Source organism: Poeciliopsis prolifica, unplaced genomic scaffold (genome assembly GCF_027474105.1).
Source record: "Poeciliopsis prolifica strain line A6 unplaced genomic scaffold, Auburn_PproV2 SCAFFOLD016, whole genome shotgun sequence".
Lineage (NCBI taxonomy): Eukaryota > Metazoa > Chordata > Actinopteri > Cyprinodontiformes > Poeciliidae > Poeciliopsis > Poeciliopsis prolifica.
The window spans coordinates 3,883,682-3,909,054 of NW_026562391.1; the positions used below are offsets into that span (position 1 = coordinate 3,883,682).

The window sequence follows — 25,373 nt, forward strand, 5'->3', positions numbered from 1 at the left end:
GTCTAATCATTGGTCAGATTGAGAGTTCGTCATCGCGTCCGTAGACTCACGCACGTCCATGTTTTACATTTTCTAACTGGAAGTCTCTGGACTTGAACTTCAAAAGTAAGAGCATCGTTTTATTATCGCTTCAGAAAATGTAAACGTCTTTAGGCATTAAATGAAGGCAACAAAACACCCTCGTGTTTTTTTTTTTATTTTTATTTTGATATTTATAATTTTTTTAGATTTTTTTTTTATATGAGATATCTGGAAATGGTGTTATATTTTTACATCTGATTTGATTCTTATGACAGAAAGATGTGGATATCTAAAGCTAAAAGACCTAATAAGAGTAAATAAGAGTTGGTGTCAAATATTTATTTAACAAGATATAATGACATTTTAAAAATTAACGTAAAATTAATTTAATGCTTACTTTAGATTATTAATTTCAATATGTTTTAAATTAGATTTCAGTGTATACTTTAGGCTAATAAAGAATGACTTTTTAGGTGCCTTAATCATCTTTTACTATTTTTGTTAAAATGACAAAAAATAAAAAAAACAAACAATCTTAATAGTGCAACTTGATATAGTACAATGAATAATGAGTTTATTAGTTTCGCCCGTAAAGTGTGTTATAATTGATCCTTCTGTGTTCTGGGAAACTGAAGTGTTTGCAGTACTGTAATGCCTGATGTACAAAGTGGCAAAGCAGAATAATAAAAGACATTAAGTAACTAAAAAGTTGCTTCATTAGCAATTATAATAAACCAAAAGTGTAACTGTAGCATACTGTAACCGCACTAATACATAAAATATGTAATGCCAATATACTTAAAATACATTCTAATTATATTTTAAATGTAATTCAATTACAAAAATAGTACACTCTAAATATACTAATCAAGCACATTTATATTACATAAAAACAATATACTTAAAGTATGCCAAGTGTAACTTAAGTTCTCCAAAAAAACAACTTAACACTTAGTACACTTTAAATTGTACTTTAGTGCAATTTAAAGACTATTAAAGTACACTAAGCACAAAATTAGTTGTTCCAAAATGTCACACAGCTGCTTTTCTCATCTTTCTAATTTCTAACACACCAGTGAATTAAAAAGCCTGATTACACATGTCAGGGTAAGACACAAAATATCAACTTGGTGGCGTTGTTCATCTATTTTAAGAGTGGCAGATTTTAAAAGTTTGTGCACTTAATGACACAGCAGGTCGTTTGCATATTTTAAACGCCATCTATTCATTACGCACTTTAAACGATACAACGTGAAACCGCTCTTATTAAACGCTAATTACGTTGTTGTCATTTTTTAAAAATTGTATCCGCCAAGTTATCCACCATCGACAGATGAGTTCAGACTGAATAAGAAGAGATGACGTGAGCTGAGTGGAAAAATCTGCCATTAATGATTCCATAACTAGCCGCAAGATGGCGCTGTGGAACAACAATACGGAAAAATGGTACATTGTCATTTGTCATAAAATATTAATATTTTGTAGATTAATACTTGGTAAAAAAATAAAAAATTGAAAACAATTGTTTACATCTTCTAATTTTTAAAGGGTACAAAATAACATAAAATGCTGAAAATGGCCAGAGAAATTATCCCAAACGTTGCAGGAAATGTAAAATAAAATAAAATTGTAAAAAATCCAACTCACAGTGTCGCGCATCTACATTATGTTGCAAATTTTGTGTAATTTATTATGGAAGGTTGTGACTTCAGTCTTGTTAAGAATATATGTACTGGATAATCAAATAATTATTTTCCTTTAAAAGAAGATACTAACATTCTATTCCAGTTGTAATTCATAGTGCCTTGTGAAACTCAGGTTCAGAATACATGTCAAACAAGGGGAAAAAAACATTTCTGAAAGGTAGTTAGCTTTTAATTCTGATACAATGCTTGATCAAAGTCAAACAAGATGTCTTAAATCAAGACAAAAAAGCCAACGAATAGACATTAATGCATGAAATTAGTAAAATAAAAACTCCAGATGCAGTTTTTGACTCCAGAGCTGCAGAGTTCCACTTATTCACAAGCAAACAAAACAAAGAATCAGCATGTACATTCCACCATCCCAAGACCACCATCCCATAAAGTCTGCAGACAATACGGTTATCAGCCTTTTGAAGTGGCAGTGACACAATAAGTTTCAGGCTCAGCTGGACATAGTACTGGATTTGCTCTCCTCTTGATTCTCCGTCCCGTACAAGTGGCTGGAGCTGATGCTCCTGCAGCTTCTCTATTGGGTTAGGCGTGTAAGAAATCAAAAGGTTTCCTGACGCAAGACATTCCTTCTTTAAAACCCTTGCAGCAGTTTGAAGCGGCCTTTCTCCACGTCTCAGTGGCGCCCCTGAAAATTCTCATAGGGTGCCCATTTTAGGGACTACAAAAAATAATAGAATTTCATTTATTCGTTTACTTTGCCCGTTTACATTTATGTCGTCACTTAAGAAGACATGACATGAACTAAATTTGTTGGGGGCACCAGCATTTTTTCAATGGTCGCTCTCTCTGCCCCCCTTGAGGGCGCTACTGTGAAGTACCCAGAAAAAGATCAGATTCTTTACATGTTTCAGAAAAAAAAACACACAGGAAGTTAGACTGCTCTATTTTCCAAGGTTTGTGACGGTAGAGTAGAGAGTGGTCTCTGCTGGAGGATGAGCAGAGGCATTTTGATCACCACCAGTGGCGTGATCTGTGTCCTGGATATTGACGCTGGCGTAGTGCAGCTGGTCTGCAGGTGGGTTCACCGTAGAATAAAGAGTGCAGACTGTGTTTGCTTGTTTGTTCTGCGTCTGTATCTCTTCATATTGGTGATCTCTATCATTTCTCTGGAAAACAAAACCACAATCAGCACGAGTTGCAGAGTGGTGACGAGATGAATGCTCCTGTTCTTATCAAATGTAAATGAGACACAAATACTGACCTCTGCGCTTTGTACTGGGTTAATCTTCTGCTCCGATGTTTCCCCTGAAGCACAACATGCAAAAATAGTGAATATTTAAATATAACTTCAGGGTATTTATGTTTTGTTTGGGATATGTGACGTCTGTGCAAATAACGTGTCACACAGTCAATTTTTATGAATAGATTGGTGCAAAATCTGAGTTTTAAGTTGCCAAACTGCTGAATGAAAAACCATGCTTACGATTGCAATGGAATTAGAACAATGTTTGTATTTTTTACGGTGCTGCTCCTAACCTTGTCTGTTGCAGAGTTTCCGTCTGCACAGAATTAAGACAATCACAAGCACCACCAAGATCACGACACCACACACAGTACCAGCAATCACCCCTGCAAAAAGAAACAGCAAGAACACAATATTAATTTGGGTAAATTAACAAATTGGCTTTTGTAGACATCATGCTACAGTGTAAAAAAACAAAAAACACGTCTTCAGGTTATCCCTTTTACGTGCACCATGTTACAAACAAACAAGTATATTTTTTGAATGTTTTTATAGAGCAATAATTACTCCTTCTTATAGAAGAACACTCTCAGAACTCTTCATGCAAATAAAAAAACACATACACACAGTGTGTTTCTTGTGAAAACGGTGAGTTAATTTTCTTCATGAAAATTGTGCCAAATGCAGAAAATTGTGTGTTGTTTCGGAAGAAGTGTGATTTGGAACCGCAACTTCAACATGAAGCAGGAATTGTGCCTGTAGGTCAGCAGGACTGGTTCAGCGAGTTGGTGCTGAACCAACCAAAGTACAAAGTACTTTACGTGTGTCTAAAGTACTATGATTTGTGTGTAAACAATGGCGAAAATTGTATTTCTTATAAGCATATTTTGCATATTTGCAGTTTTTCCATGTTCCGTAGGTAGCTGGTCTCTGTTGCACATTTTGGCCACCAAATGGAGACGCTTAAAATTGATCACTGGTTCCCAAGACTGGACAAGAAATGCATCTTGGGACTTCCTAATACAGACATCGTGCTGTATCACCATGGACGCAATCTGTGATATATATATATATGAACATAACTTCTTGATCGATTCACATTTTAGTGTGAATCTATTTAAATGTTAGTATTTTAATAAGATGGTGTATTTCCTTAAATAATTTTTTCAGGAGACCTGCATGTGCGGCGCAGGTCGGCCATTTCCTGCGTTAAGACATATGGGCTCTTTGCTCCTTTGCTCGTCAGCTTCTGTGTTCAGACAGAAGCGGCTCGGTCATTTCCGGATTAATAAAAATTGACCCCGTAGCTCAACAGTAGGGCAGCTCTGGTGTCAGAGTTCAAGTTCAGCCGAATGTTCAGCTTCAAAGTTGTTGCTCTTAGAAAAATATGGCCGTGTTCCTTAAGGTCTCCGTGTTGTTTAGTTTTACTACTTTTGCATGCTTCTTGTGAAGGCTGTCTGGCTCTGCTCTCTCGTTCCCATAAACTCGTTCTTTCAGGCTGAATACAGAAGTGATTCTGCATTCAGAAGTTATAACACAATTATAACACAGGGACGGCTCCTTTATTTACCATCCGTCTCCCTCCGGTTGTTTTAGACTGAAGAAGTGGAGGCTGCAAACTTTGCTGTGTGGCGTTAGCTTTACTGGTAGCGACCAATATTTACAAGCACCGCCTTTTTAATTCAAGCTTGGAGACTTAAAAGCCCATTATATTTGGAAGATAACAGTGTTCATTAATTGCTTTATTTGCTCCTGAAATAGGACTTTGTCTTTTTTAATTGTCATGGTGACTCATAGCGGAAGCAGGAAAGCCACATTTCGCTCAAGCGGATGTGAGGTCATCGCCGAACGTGCAAAGAGCCCGTTGCTGTGCGATGGACGTGCTGATATAATAATTCATGCAACAATTTCACACATTCTATTGGTGGAACACGCCAATAGATGTTGCATGTGCAGCCAAAGACCACAGCCGTGTTTCTTTTTATTCTTGTCTTGTGTTTTTTTTTATTTGTGCAGTTTTTTATTCTGGAAATTTGCCACATGTGGTCTGTGCTTGTAAAATAGACGAACAATAAAATAAACGCAACAATCCCACCAGTTATAATCTGGTGGTGGTTCTAGGTTTTTACCTTCACCATGCAAAAATATAACCACAAAATAACACAGTTAGAGCGCAAACAAGCATTTTTTAAAACGTTTTTGTAGAAAGATGTCCTTCTTTACCTGGTGTTTTATTGCTTTCATCTGCACCAATAAAGAAATAATCCCAAAGGGCAGACATTTGTGATTACTTTAATATCGTGCAGAAGAAAGCAATAAAACACCAGGTAAAGAAGGACATCTTTCTACAAAATGTTAAATTTTGCAGATGAAGGCAATAAAAGTTTTATAGGATGATGATAACTTCCTCTTTACCTGTTGGTAGTCCTTTATCACCATCTAAACAAGATGACCACAAAATAACACAGTTAGAGCGCAAACTAACATTTTATAAAAGTTTTTGTAGAAAACTTTACCTGATGATCCCCCCGAGGATTTTGTGGTACTATCTAAACAAAATGACCACAAATAACAGGCATAGAGTTACAGTGCAATCAAACAGAAACAAAGATGATATTTACAATGTCATCTAGTCTATTTAGGTTGGCAATATTCTCAGACATTTTTCTTGTAAAAATGTGCTATTTAAGTATATAAACATATTTTATTCATTCTATGGGACAATGTTTTTACTTTATTTTGTATTTATTTTGAAGCATATTATGTGTGTTTGTTGTCGTTTGTGACAAACATATGGAGTAGATTACGGTTTGGGCGTTTTGCTTCTGAATCACGAGGAAACTCAACAACCCCAAAGCTCAACAGTAGGGCAGCTCTGGTGTCAGAGTTCAAGTTCAGCCGAATGTTCAGCTTCAAAGTTGTTGCTTTTAGAAAAATATGGCCGTGTTCCTTAAGGTCTCCGTGTTGTTTAGTTTTACTACTTTTGCATGCTTCTTGTGAAGGCTGTCTGGCTCTGCTCTCTCGTTCCCATAAACTCGTTCTTTCAGGCTGAATACAGAAGTGATTCTGCATTCAGAAGTTATAACACAATTATAACACAGGGACGGCTCCTTTATTTACCATCCGTCTCCCTCCGGTTGTTTTAGACTGAAGAAGTGGAGGCTGCAAACTTTGCTGTGTGGCGTTAGCTTTACTGGTAGCGACCAATATTTACAAGCCACCGCCTTTTTAATTCAAGCTTGGAGACTTAAAAGCCCATTATATTTGGAAGATAACAGTGTTCATTAATTGCTTTATTTGCTCCTGAAATAGGACTTTGTCTTTTTTAATTGTCATGGTGACTCATAGCGGAAGCAGGAAAGCCACATTTCGCTCAAGCAGATGTGAGGTCATCGCCGAACGTGCAAAGAGCCCGTTACTGTGCGATGGACGTGCTGATATAATAATTCATGCAACAATTTCACACATTCTATTGGTGGAACATGCCAATAGATGTTGCATGTGCAGCCAAAGACCACAGCCGTGTTTCTTTTTATTCTGTCTTGTGTTTTCTTTGTGCAGTTTTTGTTATTCTGGAAAATTGCCACATGTGGTCTGTGCTTGTAAAATAGACGAACAATAAAATAAAACGCAACAATCCCACCAGTTATAATCTGGTGGTGGTTCTAGGTTTTTACCTTCACCATGCAAAATATATAACCACAAAATAACACAGTTAGAGCGCAAACAAGCATTTTTAAAACGTTTTTGTAGAAAGATGTCCTTCTTTACCTGGTGTTTTATTGCTTTCATCTGCACCATATTAAAGAAATAATCACAAATGGCAGACATTTGTGATTATTTCTTTAATATGGTGCAGAAGAAAGCAATAAAACACCAGGTAAAGAAGGACATCTTTCTACAAAAATGTTTTTTAAATGTTTGCAGATGAAGGCAATAGAAAAGTTTTATAGGATGATGATAACTCCTTCTTTACCTGTTGGTAGTCCTTCATCACCATATAAACAAGATGACCACAAAATAACACAGTTAGAGCGCAAACTAACATTTTATAAAAGTTTTTGTAGAAAACTTTACCTGATGATACCCCAGAGGATTTTGTGGTACCATCTAAACAAAATGACCACAAATAACAGGCATAGAGTTACAGTGCGAACAAACAGAAACAAAGATGATATTTACAATCTCATCTAGTCTATTTAGGTTGGCAATATTCTCAGACATTTTTCTTTCAAAAATGTGCTATTTAAATATATAAACATATTTTATTCATTCTATGGGACAATTTTTTTACTTTATTTTGTATTTATTTTGAAGCATATTATGTGTGTTTGTTGTCGTTTGTGACAAAAATATGGAGTAGATTACGGTTTGGGCGTTTTGCTTCTGAATCACGAGGAAACTCAACAACCCCAAAGCTCAACAGTAGGGCAGCTCTGGTGTCAGAGTTCAAGTTCAGCCGAATGTTCAGCTTCAAAGATGTTGCTCTTAGAAAAATATGGCCGTGTTCCTTAAGGTCTCCGTGTTGTTTAGTTTTACTACTTTTGCATGCTTCTTGTGAAGGCTGTCTGGCTCTGCTCTCTCGTTCCCATAAACTCGTTCTTTCAGGCTGAATACAGAAGTGATTCTGCATTCAGAAGTTATAACACAATTATAACACAGGGACGGCTCCTTTATTTACCATCCGTCTCCCTCCGGTTGTTTTAGACTGAAGAAGTGGAGGCTGCAAACTTTGCTGTGCGGCGTTAGCTTTAACTGGTAGCGACCAATATTTACAAGCCACCGCCTTTTTAATTCAAGCTTGGAGACTTAAAAGCCCATTATATTTGGAAGATAACAGTGTTCATTAATTGCTTTATTTGCTCCTGAAATAGGACTTTGTCTTTTTTAATTGTCATGGTGACTCATAGCGGAAGCAGGAAAGCCACATTTCGCTCAAGCAGATGTGAGGTCATCGCCGAACGTGCAAAGAGCCCGTTACTGTGCGATGGACGTGCTGATATAATAATTCATGCAACAATTTCACACATTCTATTGGTGGAACACGCCAATAGATGTTGCATGTGCAGCCAAAGACCACAGCCGTGTTTCTTTTTATTCTGTCTTGTGTTTTCTTTTGTGCAGTTTTTGTTATTCTGGAAATTTGCCACATGTGGTCTGTGCTTGTAAAATAGACGAACAATAAAATAAAACGCAACAATCCCACCAGTTATAATCTGGTGGTGGTTCTAGGTTTTTACCTTCACCATGCAAAATATATAACCACAAAATAACACAGTTAGAGCGCAAACAAGCATTTTTAAAACGTTTTTGTAGAAAGATGTCCTTCTTTACCTGGTGTTTTATTGCTTTCATCTGCACCATATTAAAGAAATAATCCCAAAGGGCAGACATTTGTGATTACTTCTTTAATATCGTGCAGAAGAAAGCAATAAAACACCAGGTAAAGAAGGACATCTTTCTACAAAAATGTTTTTTAAATGTTTGCAGATGAAGGCAATAGAAAAGTTTTATAGGATGATGATAACTCCTCTTTACCTGTTGGTAGTCCTTCATCACCATCTAAACAAGATGACCACAAAATAACACAGTTAGAGCGCAAACTAACATTTTATAAAAGTTTTTGTAGAAAACTTTACCTGATGATTCCCCAGAGGATGTTGTGGTACTATCTAAACAAAATGACCACAAATAACAGGCATAGAGTTACAGTGCAAACAAACAGAAACAAAGATGATATTTACAATGTCATCTAGTCTATTTAGGTTGGCAATATTCTCAGACATTTTTCTTGTAAAAATGTGCTATTTAAGTATATAAAATATTTTATTAATTCTATGGGACAATGTTTTTACTTTATTTTGTATTTATTTTGAAGCATATTATTTGGGTTTGTTGTCGTTTGTGACAAACATATGGAGTAGATTATGGTTTGGGCGTTTTGCTTCTGAATCACGAGGAAACTCAACAACCCCAAAGCTCAACAGTAGGGCAGCTCTGGTGTCAGAGTTCAAGTTCAGCCGAATGTTCAGCTTCAAAGTTGTTGCTCTTAGAAAAATATGGCCGTGTTCCTTAAGGTCTCCGTGTTGTTTAGTTTTACTACTTTTGCATGCTTCTTGTGAAGGCTGTCTGGCTCTGCTCTCTCGTTCCCATAAACTCGTTCTTTCAGGCTGAATACAGAAGTGATTCTGCATTCAGAAGTTATAACACAATTATAACACAGGGACGGCTCCTTTATTTACCATCCGTCTCCCTCCGGTTGTTTTAGACTGAAGAAGTGGAGGCTGCAAACTTTGCTGTGCGGCGTTAGCTTTAACTGGTAGCGACCAATATTTACAAGCCACCGCCTTTTTAATTCAAGCTTGGAGACTTAAAAGCCCATTATATTTGGAAGATAACAGTGTTCATTAATTGCTTTATTTGCTCCTGAAATAGGACTTTGTCTTTTTTAATTGTCATGGTGACTCATAGCGGAAGCAGGAAAGCCACATTTCGCTCAAGCGGATGTGAGGTCATCGTCGAACGTGCAAAGAGCCCGTTACTGTGCGATGGACGTGCTGATATAATAATTCATGCAACAATTTCACATTCTATTGGTGGAACACGCCAATAGATGTTGCATGTGCAGCCAAAGACCACAGCCGTGTTTCTTTTTATTCTGTCTTGTGTTTTCTTTTGTGCAGTTTTTGTTATTCTGGAAATTTGCCACATGTGGTCTGTGCTTGTAAAATAGACGAACAATAAAATAAAACGCAACAATCCCACCAGTTATAATCTGGTGGTGGTTCTAGGTTTTTACCTTCACCATGCAAAATATATAACCACAAAATAACACAGTTAGAGCGCAAACAAGCATTTTTAAAACGTTTTTGTAGAAAGATGTCCTTCTTTACCTGGTGTTTTATTTCTTTCATCTGCACCATATTAAAGAAATAATCACAAATGGCAGACATTTGTGATTATTTCTTTAATATGGTGCAGAAGAAAGCAATAAAACACCAGGTAAAGAAGGACATCTTTCTACAAAAATGTTTTTTAAATGTTTGCAGATGAAGGCAATAGAAAAGTTTTATAGGATGATGATAACTCCTTCTTTACCTGTTGGTAGTCCTTCATCACCATATAAACAAGATGACCACAAAATAACACAGTTAGAGCGCAAACTAACATTTTATAAAAGTTTTTGTAGAAAACTTTACCTGATGATACCCCAGAGGATTTTGTGGTACCATCTAAACAAAATGACCACAAATAACAGGCATAGAGTTACAGTGCGAACAAACAGAAACAAAGATGATATTTACAATCTCATCTAGTCTATTTAGGTTGGCAATATTCTCAGACATTTTTCTTTCAAAAATGTGCTATTTAAATATATAAACATATTTTTATTCTATGGGACAATTTTTTTACTTTATTTTGTATTTATTTTGAAGCATATTATGTGTGTTTGTTGTCGTTTGTGACAAAAATATGGAGTAGATTACGGTTTGGGCGTTTTGCTTCTGAATCACGAGGAAACTCAACAACCCCAAAGCTCAACAGTAGGGCAGCTCTGGTGTCAGAGTTCAAGTTCAGCCGAATGTTCAGCTTCAAAGATGTTGCTCTTAGAAAAATATGGCCGTGTTCCTTAAGGTCTCCGTGTAGTTTAGTTTTACTACTTTTGCATGCTTCTTGTGAAGGCTGTCTGGCTCTGGCTCTCTCGTTCCCATAAACTCGTTCTTTCAGGCTGAATACAGAAGTGATTCTGCATTCAGAAGTTATAACACAATTATAACACAGGGACGGCTCCTTTATTTACCATCCGTCTCCCTCCGGTTGTTTTAGACTGAAGAAGTGGAGGCTGCAAACTTTGCTGTGCGGCGTTAGCTTTAACTGGTAGCGACCAATATTTACAAGCCACCGCCTTTTTAATTCAAGCTTGGAGACTTAAAAGCCCATTATATTTGGAAGATAACAGTGTTCATTAATTGCTTTATTTGCTCCTGAAATAGGACTTTGTCTTTTTTAATTGTCATGGTGACTCATAGCGGAAGCAGGAAAGCCACATTTCGCTCAAGCAGATGTGAGGTCATCGCCGAACGTGCAAAGAGCCCGTTACTGTGCGATGGACGTGCTGATATAATAATTCATGCAACAATTTCACACATTCTATTGGTGGAACACGCCAATAGATGTTGCATGTGCAGCCAAAGACCACAGCCGTGTTTCTTTTTATTCTGTCTTGTGTTTTCTTTTGTGCAGTTTTTGTTATTCTGGAAATTTGCCACATGTGGTCTGTGCTTGTAAAATAGACGAACAATAAAATAAAACGCAACAATCCCACCAGTTATAATCTGGTGGTGGTTCTAAGTTTTTACCTTCACCATGCAAAATATTTAACCACAAAATAACACAGTTAGAGCGCAAACAAGCATTTTAAAACGTTTTTGTAGAAAGATGTCCTTCTTTACCTGGTGTTTTATTGCTTAAAACACCAGGTAAAGAAGGACATCTTTCTACAAAATTTTTTTTAAATGTTTGCAGATGAAGGCAATAGAAAAGTTTTATAGGATGATGATAACTCCTTCTTTACCTGGTGATGGTTTTGGGTTTCCTTTATCACCATCTAAACAAGATGACCACAAAATAACACAGTTAGAGCGCAAACTAACATTTTATAAAAGTTTTTGTAGAAAACTTTACCTGATGATCCCCCAGAGGATGTTGTGGTACTATCTAAACAAAATGACCACAAATAACAGGCATAGAGTTACAGTGCAATCAAACAGAAACAAAGATGATATTTACAATGTCATCTAGTCTATTTAGGTTGGCAATATTCTCAGACATTTTTCTTGTAAAAATGTGCTATTTAAGTATATAAACATATTTTATTCATTCTATGGGACAATGTTTTTACTTTATTTTGTATTTATTTTGAAGCATTTTATGTGTGTTTGTTGTCGTTTGTGACAAACATATGGAGTAGATTACGGTTTGGGCGTTTTGCTTCTGAATCACGAGGAAACTCAACAACCCCACAGCTCAACAGTAGGGCAGCTCTGGTGTCAGAGTTCAAGTTCAGCCGAATGTTCAGCTTCAAAGTTGTTGCTCTTAGAAAAAATATGGCCGTGTTCCTTAAGGTCTCCGTGTTGTTTAGTTTTACTACTTTTGCATGCTTCTTGTGAAGGCTGTCTGGCTCTGCTCTCTCGTTCCCATAAACTCGTTCTTTCAGGCTGAATACAGAAGTGATTCTGCATTCAGAAGTTATAACACAATTATAACACAGGGACGGCTCCTTTATTTACCATCCGTCTCCCTCCGGTTGTTTTAGACTGAAGAAGTGGAGGCTGCAAACTTTGCTGTGCGGCGTTAGCTTTAACTGGTAGTGACCAATATTTACAAGCCACCGCCTTTTTAATTCAAGCTTGGAGACTTAAAAGCCCATTATATTTGGAAGATAACAGTGTTCATTAATTGCTTTATTTGCTCCTGAAATAGGACTTTGTCTTTTTTAATTGTCATGGTGACTCATAGCGGAAGCAGGAAAGCCACATTTCGCTCAAGCAGATGTGAGGTCATCGCCGAACGTGCAAAGAGCCCGTTACTGTGCGATGGACGTGCTGATATAATAATTCATGCAACAATTTCACACATTCTATTGGTGGAACACGCCAATAGATGTTGCATGTGCAGCCAAAGACCACAGCCGTGTTTCTTTTTATTCTGTCTTGTGTTTTCTTTTGTGCAGTTTTTGTTATTCTGGAAATTTGCCACATGTGGTCTGTGCTTGTAAAATAGACACAATAAAATAAAACGCAACAATCCCACCAGTTATAATCTGGTGGTGGTTCTAGGTTTTTACCTTCACCATGCAAAATATATAACCACAAAATAACACAGTTAGAGCGCAAACAAGCATTTTTAAAACGTTTTTGTAGAAAGATGTCCTTCTTTACCTGGTGTTTTATTGCTTAAAACACCAGGTAAAGAAGGACATCTTTCTACAAAATTTTTTTTAAATGTTTGCAGATGAAGGCAATAGAAAAGTTTTATAGGATGATGATAACTCCTTCTTTACCTGTTGGTAGTCCTTCATCACCATATAAACAAGATGACTACAAAATAACACAGTTAGAGCGCAAACTAACATTTTATAAAAGTTTTTGTAGAAAACTTTACCTGATGATCCCCCAGAGGATGTTGTGGTATTATCTAAACAAAATGACGACAAATAACAGGCATAGAGTTACAGTGCAAACAAACAGAAACAAAGATGATATTTACAATGTCATCTAGTCTATTTAGGTTGGCAATATTCTCAGACATTTTTCTTGTAAAAATGTGCTATTTAAGTATATAAACATATTTTATTCATTCTATGGGACAATGTTTTTACTTTATTTTGTATTTATTTTGAAGCATATTATGTGTGTTTGTTGTCGTTTGTGACAAACATATGGAGTAGATTACGGTTTGGGCGTTTTGCTTCTGAATCACGAGGAAACTCAACCCCCAAAGCTCAACAGTAGGGCAGCTCTGGTGTCAGAGTTCAAGTTCAGCCGAATGTTCAGCTTCAAAGTTGTTGCTCTTAGAAAAATATGGCCGTGTTCCTTAAGGTCTCCGTGTTGTTTAGTTTTACTACTTTTGCATGCTTCTTGTGAAGGCTGTCTGGCTCTGCTCTCTCGTTCCCATAAACTCGTTCTTTCAGGCTGAATACAGAAGTGATTCTGCATTCAGAAGTTATAACACAATTATAACACAGGGACGGCTCCTTTATTTACCATCCGTCTCCCTCCGGTTGTTTTAGACTGAAGAATGGAGGCTGCAAACTTTGCTGTGCGGCGTTAGCTTTAACTGGTAGCGACCAATATTTACAAGCCACGCCTTTTTAATTCAAGCTTGGAGACTTAAAAGCCCATTATATTTGGAAGATAACAGTGTTCATTAATTGCTTTATTTGCTCCTGAAATAGGACTTTGTCTTTTTTAATTGTCATGGTGACTCATAGCGGAAGCAGGAAAGCCACATTTCGCTCAAGCGGATGTGAGGTCATCGTCGAACGTGCAAAGAGCCCGTTACTGTGCGATGGACGTGCTGATATAATAATTCATGCAACAATTTCACACATTCTATTGGTGGAACACGCCAATAGATGTTGCATGTGCAGCCAAAGACCACAGCCGTGTTTCTTTTTATTCTGTCTTGTGTTTTCTTTTGTGCAGTTTTTGTTATTCTGGAAATTTGCCACATGTGGTCTGTGCTTGTAAAATAGACGAACAATAAAATAAAACGCAACAATCCCACCAGTTATAATCTGGTGGTGGTTCTAGGTTTTTACCTTCACTTGAAGAAATAATCCCAAAGGGCAGACATTTGTGATTATTTCTTTAATATGGCGCAGATGAAGGCAATAGAAAAGTTTAATAGTATGATGATAACTCCTTCTTTACCTGGTGGTATTCCTGAGTCTAAACAAGATAATCACAAATAACAGACATAGAGTTACAGTGCAAACAAACAGAAAGAAAGATGATATTTACAACCTCATCTAGTCTATTTAGGTTTTTCTAAAATGGTTTGCCACGCATAGATATCTTATCCTACTTTTATCTCCTCAATTACTAACAAACACACCAGTGCAGTGGCAGTGCAGGCAGTTTTGGAATACGTTGCAAAAATTATGTGTACTATGAAGAATGGACAAAAACACTGACGTTATTCACATTTTCTGGTGGGATTTTTCTCAGTGTGGCCCTTTCAGTTATCCTTATAATATCAACTTAGAACTCATAGTTTGAATTTACTAATAATGAGCTTTTAATTTGCAAAAAACAATATGGAAACGCGACAACTTTCCACCATTCGAGGCAGCAGCTTTGACAAGCTGGAAAAACATTCATTTCATTTCATTGATGAAGCTTTTATGTCAATGTGCAACATAAAAGACGGCCTTTGCAGTTTCATTCCATATAGTAATGAAAATATATATTCTTGCTATAGTGTTGATTAAATGTGCCCCATAGCTTAAAAGTAGGGCCCAAAATAAATCAAATTAATTTTATTGATTTTAAAATCAATAAAATGTTTTTATTGATTTTTAAAAATATAATTTATAAAATGCATATTCTTATTTATGTTTGTAATGTTGTAATACTATTTTCACTCCATTAAAATACTATCTTGAATTATGCAAGTTTCCTAATTTATAAGACGTATGCATAAACCATTAAAGTGTTATGATAGAAGAGAGATTTATATGTAAGGATGGAAACAAATAGCAGGTGTTTCTTACGACAATGAGAACCACATTCAGAATCCCTCTTGGACCTAGTCTTCACTAGTGGTTGTTGTTGTGGTTGTGGTCGTGGTGGCTCTTCCTTTTCGGGAAAGGTCTGGACGGTAACTGGGTCTGAACAGGAACAAGTGACAAAAAGCATAGGAAGCATTACTTGACATAAAAAGTTATCTTAAAAATAAACTCAACTCATAGAAGTAAATATGTGAAGAACAATGTAACAGCTCTAAAGCAAACATCTCTGGTTTCAAGGGGTTTTAAGTATTTTTATTTTTTTTTACCCTTTACATTAACAGTGAAAAGGAGGCTGTGTTTGCAAGCGACCTGTCTGTGATGTGTGACATGCACCAAATTTATGAAGTGGACTTTTTTGTTAGTTTTATCTATGCTTAAAGTAACTGGACCCTCATTGAAATTATGTTACAAGCCAAACTATCAACAAGCCATATCAAAAGACAGGGAGAACACATCAACGTTATGCTGGCATGGCAGCAAGCTTCACTACGCAAAAATGCCTGCAGAAAGCAAGACTTCACATGGAGGCTTTACAACAAACGTTGAAGCTGTGAGTATTTTATGCGGCCTGTTTGAAAGGTTTTAAAGCTTTTTCAACCACATGAAGCCAAGTGTTGGAGGATGAACTGCTGAACGCCATTTCAACGTGAGACATTACTATCAGTCTAATGTCATTTGGAGATTTTTCAGATCTCATAACTTCAGAGTAACTCTTTGCACTATGTTTTTATAAGGGCGCATCAGATTCACTAATTTAGATCAGTACTCACTCAGAACACGGAGGTCGACTTCCTGTAAACAAGCGATGAAATCATCTTCTTTCAAGGCACACCAGTATTTGCCCGAATCCTGATGAGTCACCATGGGGATGGTCACCTTGTACAATTCGTCCTGCTTGTCGTCGCTGAGGGAACTCGTTGCCAGTTTGGTGTAGTTTGAAAGCTGCGCTGAAATTCTGTTGGTGCAGCTGAAGTTTCCATCGCGTCTGCAGAAGAGTCTGATGCTGTTTTGATCGGCTTGTGGATATTTGCAGGTGAAGGAAACAGAATCTCCAGTGTATGCTGTTTGGCCCACTGGTGCATTGCTGCCTTTGGGAGAATGAGCGAGTACAATCACGATTGTTTATGTTTATTGAAGGCACGTTTTGGTTTGTTTCAAAGCTGACTGTTAACATTTAGAAACCCCTGATGATTCAAAATGAGACTGCTAATTATTCTCAATGTGTCTGAGTAAAATGCATTACTGTGTTTAAATCTGTCTAGATTTATTTTGTTCTGTTCAGTAACAGTAAGTTTGCGCTACCGCATCATTTTTCTACTGTTGCCAAAATAAAAGCACTAAAATGAAGAAAACATATTTAATAGTTAATAAATGTAGCATAGTCGTATTCTTAAGTACGTTGTTTCTTCTTAGTTTCTGTTTTGCTGCTGATACCATTTGTAGAGACATTTCAAAGTATGTTTTACTACCAGTGTACTTACAAGGAATGGTGAGGGGAGCTCCATCATGCTCCACTTCTGAAGGTAAACTTCCACTGACTGTCATGAACAGATTTAATAAAAATAATTTCATTTTCACACACTTTACCTGTCTAAGTCCCAAATCTCTCTATAACATGCAAAAAAAAAAAACTGCTCTTACCTGTCAGCAGCCAGACAATAGTTATAAAATATTTCCTCATTGTGGAGTTCAAGACTGTTTGAACTGAATCTAATATTGGCCTCAAACTTCTCCTCAGGAAGTCAGAGCTGTGATCATTTCGGATCTTTTTTTGTTTTGTTTTTTAAATTATGGTTTCAGCTTCTCCCTTCTTATTTAGGACTTGGTGCATTTGCATGTCATCTGTTAGAGCATCTGCCTCCGACGTGAGGAGGAGAAGAAATGCAGAAGAGAAAGCTGGAACCTGATTCATATGCAGAGTGAACCTCCTCCTGCTTCATGTGACAAAAACATGGCTCTGCTTCCCTGAACAATGTCTGCAGTGTACGACTTATCTGTGGATCAAAAATAATTAGAACACCAGCTATTTCATGTCATGGGGCACATTATTTTAACATATTACACCCGGAGGTAAAAGTGGAATATTCAAATCTCAGGCTATAATAAGAAACATATTTTAATCTTGACTCAAAGCCTACTTTGCTGAAGTTAGGCTTTCATATTACTGCAATTTGAAGTGAAGGATATTATTTTTGCATGGATGAACGAATCCAGTCCCAGTTTTTATTACCACATAAGTCCAGACAAAGGCATTTTTCAGATGAGCCATATCAGAGTCCCTGGATCACGTTTTGTTATGCTGCAACTTTTAATTGTTGGGATGTTATGTGACAAAGATGAAAAACTGCACGACTGTGAAGTAGAAAATAAAACATTTTCAAACAAATGGAGATCTGTATAGTGTAATCTAGATTTGTATTCAGCCTTCCTTTCTATCAGCTTCAGCTGTAAGTATATTGTTGTACGTCTCTAAACCGTTTGGTGAAATTGCTCAAACTCAGTCGAACTTCACTAAGAATATATACAAACATCAAATCATGAGATTCATTCTCAGCTAAATTTAAATATTACTGAAAAGTCTATTTATTTTATGAACTTTACCACAAAGTGGGATCATATATGTATAGATATATATATAGGTGTATATATATATATTTAAATATATATATACCTATATACTTACAGCTTTTGGAATTCATAAAACTTTACTGTTGAGTCTTTATTTATCTTTATTAATAGAGTGATGTGTTAATAAGGGCAGCATCAGCAGGAATTTGATTTTAATGCAACACCTCGTCATGTTTCTAAATGGCTTTTCAAACTCCTTGAACTTTTTCACATTTTGTCAATTACGAACCACAAGCTTCACTTTATTTTATTGATATTTTATGTAACAGATCGACACAAATTAACACACACTTTATTCAGTAAAATAAAGTGCAAGGACTGCTGAGTTATCCACTACTTAATGGTTTTGTCCTGATTAAGAAAGTTTACATATCTATATGCATGTTAACCATTTTTAACTTGGAGGAAAAATGTCCTGGTGTGAAAAGATGTTGCTTTGGTATCACATTTGAAATATAGATTGCTTTAAGAGGAAGATTAAAAAAGAAAACTACAAAGTACTCAAAGGTAATAGGAAGAAAAAAAATGAGTCTGAAGCTGAATAAAAGTGTTCCATATTTTTAAAATCTTTTTGTGCTGAGCGTTTGAAATTATTTACAATGATAATTTAAAAAAACAACAAAACAAAAGAAAAACAGCTGACAACTGAGCCTCTGTGAAATACATATTCTGATTTATAGGACACAAGAATAAACTTAAAAACATTTGCCGTAATCGCCAGATGTCATTTTCTCAGTCAAAGATGTAAACAAATGATATTTGTCTGAACTGAAGCTGTTCAGCCGTCAGATTTGGATTTGAATTTAACAGATGAGTACGTGGTTAGTTCGGTTTGAGGAGATGCAGCGCTGCATGCTGGGTGTTCGCTGAAGCTGAGGGTGGAATAACAGAGGTCATCTGACTGGATCTCAGGTTCTGAACGGATGTTGGAGTACAGAACCTCCGGCTGATCCGCGTTGACCCTGAAATCTGCCCCTTGCTGCCCAGTGACTGATGAAGCGGCGTTGGCATGTTGGGATTTCTTCTGGATTGAGGACTTTGAATATATAACATCATTTTTTCCTGAACAAAGTGAGGAAACACAAAGAAGTTCTGAATCATTCTGCGAACCAGACAACTTTCATACACTACATTTGTGTCTCTACTTCTTTCTATTACAAAATATTCACAAATATTTAGATATTTGAATACGGTGGAGTATTAGGGCCATGCTAAGACAATAAAAAATAAGAAATCACAAGAATGAACTGATAATATTCTGACTTTATAAAATTCTTGACTTTATTCTCATTTATTTCTTAGTTTTTTGTAGCGTGTCCCCAATACTCAGTTGTATTTGTTTTTCCATTATAGGCAACAAAAGAAAATGTTAGTAGGTACAGAGTGGTTGCTTTCAAAGTCGTGATCATGTCAATGTTTTTAATCACTTAAGAAAGAAAATGTTGAAAAATTTGAATGAAAACTTGTTAAATATTGCCAGCTTTACTTGTGATCGACATATGTTTAAATGCACCGGTAGGTTTGTGATGGGCAGGTTTCTTTTGTCCTGTGTGTTTTATGCAACCTTGAAAGTGTGTTTCAGTGAGTGTGTCTTGCACCTGTAGACGTGCTGACGTCTCTTTTTCTGAGTCTGAAGAACAACAGCAGGACGGTCGCCAGAGCCAGCACCGCCACACCCAGACCTGTTCCAAGATACACCATCTGATCTGGAAAAAAAAACAAACAAACTAGGATTTAAAAAAAGCTCAGCAATGGTAGACTGATAAGAACAAATTTTCTCATCAATAAGGCACTAAAACAGAAATGCTTACTGGAACCCGGCATCCTCAGGCCGTTTCCTGGTTTCTCTATTGAAGAAGGCAAAAGGAAAACTTTCACAGGTTTTCATGCTCCAGATTGAGTCACATGCTTTCGAGACGAAACAAGAAGCTTCCTCATCAGCAAAAGGAAACCGTGCTAATATTTTTATTTTGACAAGAAGTGTCATCACTGTTACTTCTTCTACAGGAACAACTTTGCTCACCTTCCTCTACAGTGAGGGTCACTTGGCTGTACGTGTCCACTCCAGCTCTCTCAATGCCACACCAGTAAACTCCTTCATCGCTCTTTTGCAGGTTTGATATTGTTACGTAGAATGTGTTTCCGTTATCTTCTATATGGTACTTCCCGTCATGCTGCATGCGAATGCTTTTTATCAGGACGTCTGCGTCACCGCACGCTCCTTTGCAGAAATATTTGACATTGGTGGTGGCATAAGAATGAGAGCATGTTATTTTGACTGATCCCCCCTGACGTCCTGTTACTGACGTGGCTTCAGTCCGAAAGACCCCTGGACAGAAGAAAACAGAAACACATAAAGCCAATTTCTGAACAGACTTTTGACAACAACAACAAAAAATCCTCCAAGTGTGACATTTATGAATTTCGCAGATTAATACCAGAAACACATAGTGCCGCCCGTAGCAAAGATCAAAGCCTTAAATAGGTTTTGTCTTTTGTGACAGCAGCGAAATCCAACTATATTGAAAATATTTAGGAAAAAACACGTTGGAGATAGCATCGGCTTTGGGGGGCTGTTGTTTGTTTTTCTCTGGTAACACAATCACGGGCACAAGTCATTAATCATCAAAAATAAACGTAAGTGAAGAATTTAAAGGAATTGTTAGCATTTTATGTATAAATTTCCAGTTGTCAAGAGTGTCAGACAGGTTGACCACTGTGCCCACTGCTAACCTCGCTGGCAGACATGTTGCGTTTGCCATGACAAAATCGCTTTGACCAAAACTGATCTTAGTTGGTTGCACTCATTTCCAAAATCCTCTCAAATGAACCAGGTTTTGCAGTTCATGCTGAAGTGTTACATCATTGCATCATTTCTTACTTTTACTGTTGTGCCTTCAGTTTGAGTGTTACTGGCCTTTTGTCCAGAAGACAAACGGCAAAAAGCATCCAGACAAGGTGTGACGTGTTTACAGTTAATCAGATATTACTCTTGGTGTATGAATACTTTTGAACTTTGTTGTAAAAAGCAGGCAACTCACAGTAAATTTAAGTTTGTACACTCAGTTGTTGTCTGCTGGTGGTGGGCAGTGTGACCTCTGGCAGCCGTGGCTACCGTCCAGAAGCTCTCCACCATTAGTGAGTGAATGTGTGTGTGAATGGGTGAAAGCCTGAATCGTTACACAAAGTAGTTTGTAGTTCCTAAAACCAATATTTCAAAATGATGCACATCAAAAGTCGACCGGGTCGTAAGTTAATTTTGCCATGATAAAGAAGGTAAACAAAGTCCTCAGAGGTCACCGTCGAGGAACAGCAGCATTTTCCACTGTGAGATTATGGTACCGCAGTCCAAGGCTTATTTATCTTTAGGGTTGTTTTTTTTTTACACGTTTTTGCGAGCGCCACCAACAGATAAGGAGTGCATAAGTGCATCTCAGCAGCAGATAAGCAAAAACCTGAAATTGAGTCATTTTCAGCGGTAAAAAAGTGTAAGATGTTGTATTTTTATCTTTTATGTTGGGTTTATCTTTTCACTGCCGCAAACTGCGACATTAAAGAGATATCTACACTGTAAAACATTTGAAGCTGGTTTAACTTGAAAATGAAAGTCCACCTGCTGCCTTGAAAATGCAATTCAAGACAACAGGAACATTTTATTGGTTTTAACTCAGAAATTATAGTTCATGAAGTTGATTTAACAACAAAAGACAAGTTATCTAAACATTGTTTTTGTTTTTTTTAAAGTTTATTAATCTTGACTGGTGAGTTTTAACTTAATGCTGCAATTTAAGCCAAATAGTCATTTCACAATATGCAAGAAAAAGACTCTTAAAAATCCCTCCTACTCACAATATCAAGTTAAAATGACTATTTATTTTACTGTAGGATAATTAAAATTCTTGTTTCAAATTGCATGAACAAAATTTCTGCTCTGATGATGAGATTTGTTAAACATTATAATGAATTGTGCTCAAGAACATTCAGTGTGAATGGAACATTATCCTTAAGCTTTGCACTAAAATAAACGTTTGCTGTAATAAAATGCAAGAGTCAGATGAATGTAACACACTTCCACCTCAGATTGCAAAAACACACCGCTATTCTGGGAAGTAATTCTCACTCCTCTCTTTTTCTGCTTTCAGTTTTTTTTTTTTACCCAAAAACTCTTCAAGGTTTGACGAAATTAATAAAACTTTTAACATAACTTACCACTGTAAGTTTATCTTTCACAAACTCACATATTTAGGTCCGAAATCTAAAACTCGCTAAATTTGTTTGACTTGGTAGAAGAAGACAGTGGACACAACTAAAAGCAGCTCAAATGTTTTGCAGTGTACACACAAGAACAGCTTCAAAGCACTCCTGCGTTTTTCTGTAAAGCCCGACAAACTTGACAGAAGGATAAGTGGATGGTGCGTTTGTGAAACATATTCATTTATGTTTTTTATTAAAGCCCTCAGTGTTGTTTTCCACCTCTAGAAGAACTAAGGGAGACTCCATGAAGTGAGTTTCCAAAAGACTGTCGAGAAATGTTCAACCACTAAAGATGGCAAGAGAGGAAGACACTCAAAAGGGACGAATTACTAAATCTTAGTGAGTTTACCTTCCAGAACGAGGACAACAGCAAGAACCAAACTCCTCTTCATGGTTGTTGTCGGTTTTCTTAAGCCAGACGTCTAGATTGAGGAAATCTGTCTGCATCTGCTTTTATTTTTACATAAGTTCCCTGCTGTCGTTGCACTTCCCCACTTCTGACCAATTTTCTGTTTAAAAATGAAGACCTTCCTTTGTTTCTCTCATTTCTCTTTCTTTAGCTCATTTACATGATAGAAGGAACTACCTCTGGTACTCTAACTCAAGTGTTTGGTAAACTTAAACAAGTCATCACTAGAAATAGGTAAAATACCAAATATTTTGTAGATTTGCAAAGTTGTAGATGTGCGTTAAGCTGTGGAGACACACACACAGGAGGAAGCAGTGTGTCCTGTTTGCTTACAGAGCCTGGCTGCAGTGAACTGCTGACTGTTTCACAACACGATCAGTCGCCTGTGTGACAAAAAAAAAAAAAAACAGCTTTTGCTGTTTGTTGGGCATAGATTATATCTTCAACCTCAGTTTCCTTCCCTGTTACAGTTTCACCTCTGCCAGAAATGGCCTTCTCTCTTGTAGGTAAGCTCCATAAACCTTATGATTGTATTTCAAACAAAAAGTGATTTTCTACATTTATTCATTTTGAAATTTCATTCCCAAAACCAAAACTAACCAAGAAACAAATTTAAGATTTTTTTTTCTCATTATTTTTCTCTTTAGAGCCAACTTTAGGTGCTTAAAATGTAGTTTTTTTTCAACCAATCAGAGCCAGGAGGAACCATTCATCCCTGTGTACACAAACAAACCAAATACAGAGAAAAAGCAGATGCCGCAGATACCAATGTGAGCTTAATAGTGACTTTTACATCCCTGTTAGCATCATTGTTTTCTTCCTGTAAATTACAAGCCCTGACATTTCTAACCCAAAGTCAGAACCAAATTAGCCTTTGAAAGAAGAAACATCTTCAAGAAACAAGAGAAAAAGTCCAGGTACCTTCTGTTTGACCACATCAGAATGTCCTGGACGACTGATCTACTCTAATGAGAACAATATGTAAAATAAACCAATCAGGCGATGCATGTAAAGTGTCAGGCTCAGTCACTAATCTTTTATTTGTGCCATTGAGGCACTGGCATGGTACCTAAAAGTGTCACACTTTCACGACACTTGGAGAAGAACTTCAACAAAATAGTCTAGCGTGATGTGATTGCTTTTATTTAAAACAAAACAAGTAGCAAGCACAGCTAACTTATATTGATAATTACAATCCTTGTATTTCTTGCAACTCAAGCAAAAATCTAAAGTAAACACAGATGAAAGTTAATGTTGGATTTCAAGTGTTTACTGTTTCAAATGATGAACTGCCATGCAGTCCTGTCCTTCAAATAGCACAACTATCAAGGCGATGCACTGCGAAAACACAAACATAAAATGTAGATCCCAGTGCATAAAATCCTAGTACACTTGAACTGAGACCAAACTAACTTGCAGTTTGACAAAACATTTTTACCATATCAGTGAAATTATCTGCCAGTGGAAAAAGCACCTTTTCATAAATGTCATGAAGTTGTTGACTTAAAAAAATCGTTTGTAAATCTCATCCTGTGTATTAGAAATGGAACTTGTAAGTTAGTTTTGTTCTGCTTTAGATCTTCTAAGATATTAGCATTAGAAACCTGTACAAAAATATTTTGATTTTTTTTTTCTTCAGTGTATTAACTTGCTGATAGCATGTGATCTTTTAAAAACACCGTGATGGATGATTCTCCAGCTTCAGACCATGACTCATCGTGTTTTCTCGATTCTAGAAATATTTCCAAACAGACGTTCTTTGTGGCAGTTTAACAGACTGGTAGTGTGCAGCAATAAGTGGGAGAGGGACAGCTCACATTATGCTTAACATCCTTGGAGAGAACACATATGTGCACTTTTTAATCTGATTAAAGTCGCTTTCAACTGTGCAAACACCTTTAATAAGATGCAATAATTCTGATCTTTACCTTCTTCGTTTATCAAACAGCCGACAGAAATCTGTCACATTTCACTGAACGTGACATGACCGTTGTTGACTCATCAAAATGATGAAAATCATTTATAAAACTTTTTTCACAGTGCTTTCTTATATTTTATGAAAGAAAAAAATGTATAATTTGTCCATACTGTCAGATAAGTTGATTTTGCATCCAAGTAGGGGAATATACCTTAATACGACCGTCATTTTGCACATTTTCACAACAAATTGATGACTTTCTTTCAGCAAGTAGGACAACAGCGTGCAGGTAGAAGGAGCTTCAAACTATAAAACTGAGAAGAGTCTGTCACTTTTTACAGATTGGTATAACTTAATACCAATAACCCACACACTGTTCCTGGAATAATCTATCAATGGACAATCTCCTCTTTTGGAGCTTGTTTGTGGCTGCAGCGACCGTGAAGACTGTGGTAAACATGGTTTTCTAGTCGGCTCCGGTCCAGAAGCTGGTACTGGCAGATATGTCCCGGTACGTCTACATCGATGTATTCACCGAGGCTGCAAGAGATGATGGACTCTCGATGCTCCTCTGTGAAGCAGGAGTAGAGGTCAGAAGGTGGCCGAGGTAAAGTGGAGAGGTCAACGCACTCCGGATGCGAACACCCGCAGGGCTCCGGTGCCGCTCCCGCCGAGGGCATCATCGTCTCATAGTCAGACGACGTCTACAGGGAGGACAAATCAGCGACGTCAGATTAGATGAGATTTTTACATTAAAAGATCAATGAAATGTTCGCGAAAGGTGGCAGATAGTGATTCTATACTTTTATCTGAATCTGTAATACCCAACTACAAGGAGATAAGAATAGTAAACACTCAGTTTGCATCTTGTATTTAAAACATCTAAAAGCATCAGGTGTGCTGACCGGAAAGGACATGAAGTCATATGTGGTTGTGGAAGTTCAGAG

General features: G+C 36.9%; 2 protein-coding genes across 2 annotated transcripts; both read right to left on the reverse strand.

Moving 5' to 3' along the window:
- Positions 1–1,907: 1,907 nt before the first annotated feature.
- Positions 1,908–17,344, reverse strand: LOC129367172 (uncharacterized). Its single transcript, XM_055041472.1, has 9 exons — positions 16,859–17,344; positions 16,699–16,755; positions 15,988–16,305; positions 15,200–15,316; positions 8,562–8,627; positions 8,461–8,484; positions 3,216–3,308; positions 2,941–2,984; positions 1,908–2,845 (listed from the first exon to the last, which is right to left on the reverse strand). The coding sequence occupies exons 1-9, from the start codon at positions 16,896–16,898 to the stop codon at positions 2,621–2,623; spliced, it is 984 nt and encodes a 327-aa protein (XP_054897447.1). The 5' UTR covers positions 16,899–17,344; the 3' UTR covers positions 1,908–2,620.
- A 1,080-nt stretch (positions 17,345–18,424) lies between these two features.
- LOC129367310 (CMRF35-like molecule 5) lies at positions 18,425–22,519 on the reverse strand. The gene is made up of 5 exons (XM_055041662.1): positions 22,449–22,519; positions 19,869–20,174; positions 19,657–19,692; positions 19,444–19,551; positions 18,425–18,907 (listed from the first exon to the last, which is right to left on the reverse strand). Exons 1-5 carry the CDS (start codon positions 22,489–22,491, stop codon positions 18,624–18,626), a joined length of 777 nt encoding a protein of 258 aa, XP_054897637.1. The 5' UTR covers positions 22,492–22,519; the 3' UTR covers positions 18,425–18,623.
- Positions 22,520–25,373: the final 2,854 nt, after the last annotated feature.

What these genes read in the sequence shown, in the direction of transcription:
- LOC129367310 (XM_055041662.1), bottom strand. Translation starts at nt 22,491, where the DNA reads ATGAAGAGGAGTTTGGTTCTTGCTGTTGTCCTCGTTCTGGAAG. An exon ending in GACCCTCACTGTAGAGGAAG is followed by an intron (nt 19,693 to 19,868) that starts GTGAGCAAAGTT and finishes CTTCTTCAATAG; the next exon opens with AGAAACCAGGAAACGGCCTG. An exon ending in CCTGAGGATGCCGGGTTCCA is followed by an intron (nt 19,552 to 19,656) that starts GTAAGCATTTCT and finishes TTTTTTTTCCAG; the next exon opens with ATCAGATGGTGTATCTTGGA.
- LOC129367172 (XM_055041472.1), bottom strand. Translation starts at nt 16,898, where the DNA reads ATGAGGAAATATTTTATAACTATTGTCTGGCTGCTGACAG. An exon ending in TATTGTCTGGCTGCTGACAG is followed by an intron (nt 16,756 to 16,858) that starts GTAAGAGCAGTT and finishes TGTTCATGACAG; the next exon opens with TCAGTGGAAGTTTACCTTCA. An exon ending in ATCCTCTGGGGAATCATCAG is followed by an intron (nt 8,485 to 8,561) that starts GTAAAGTTTTCT and finishes CATCTTGTTTAG; the next exon opens with ATGGTGATGAAGGACTACCA.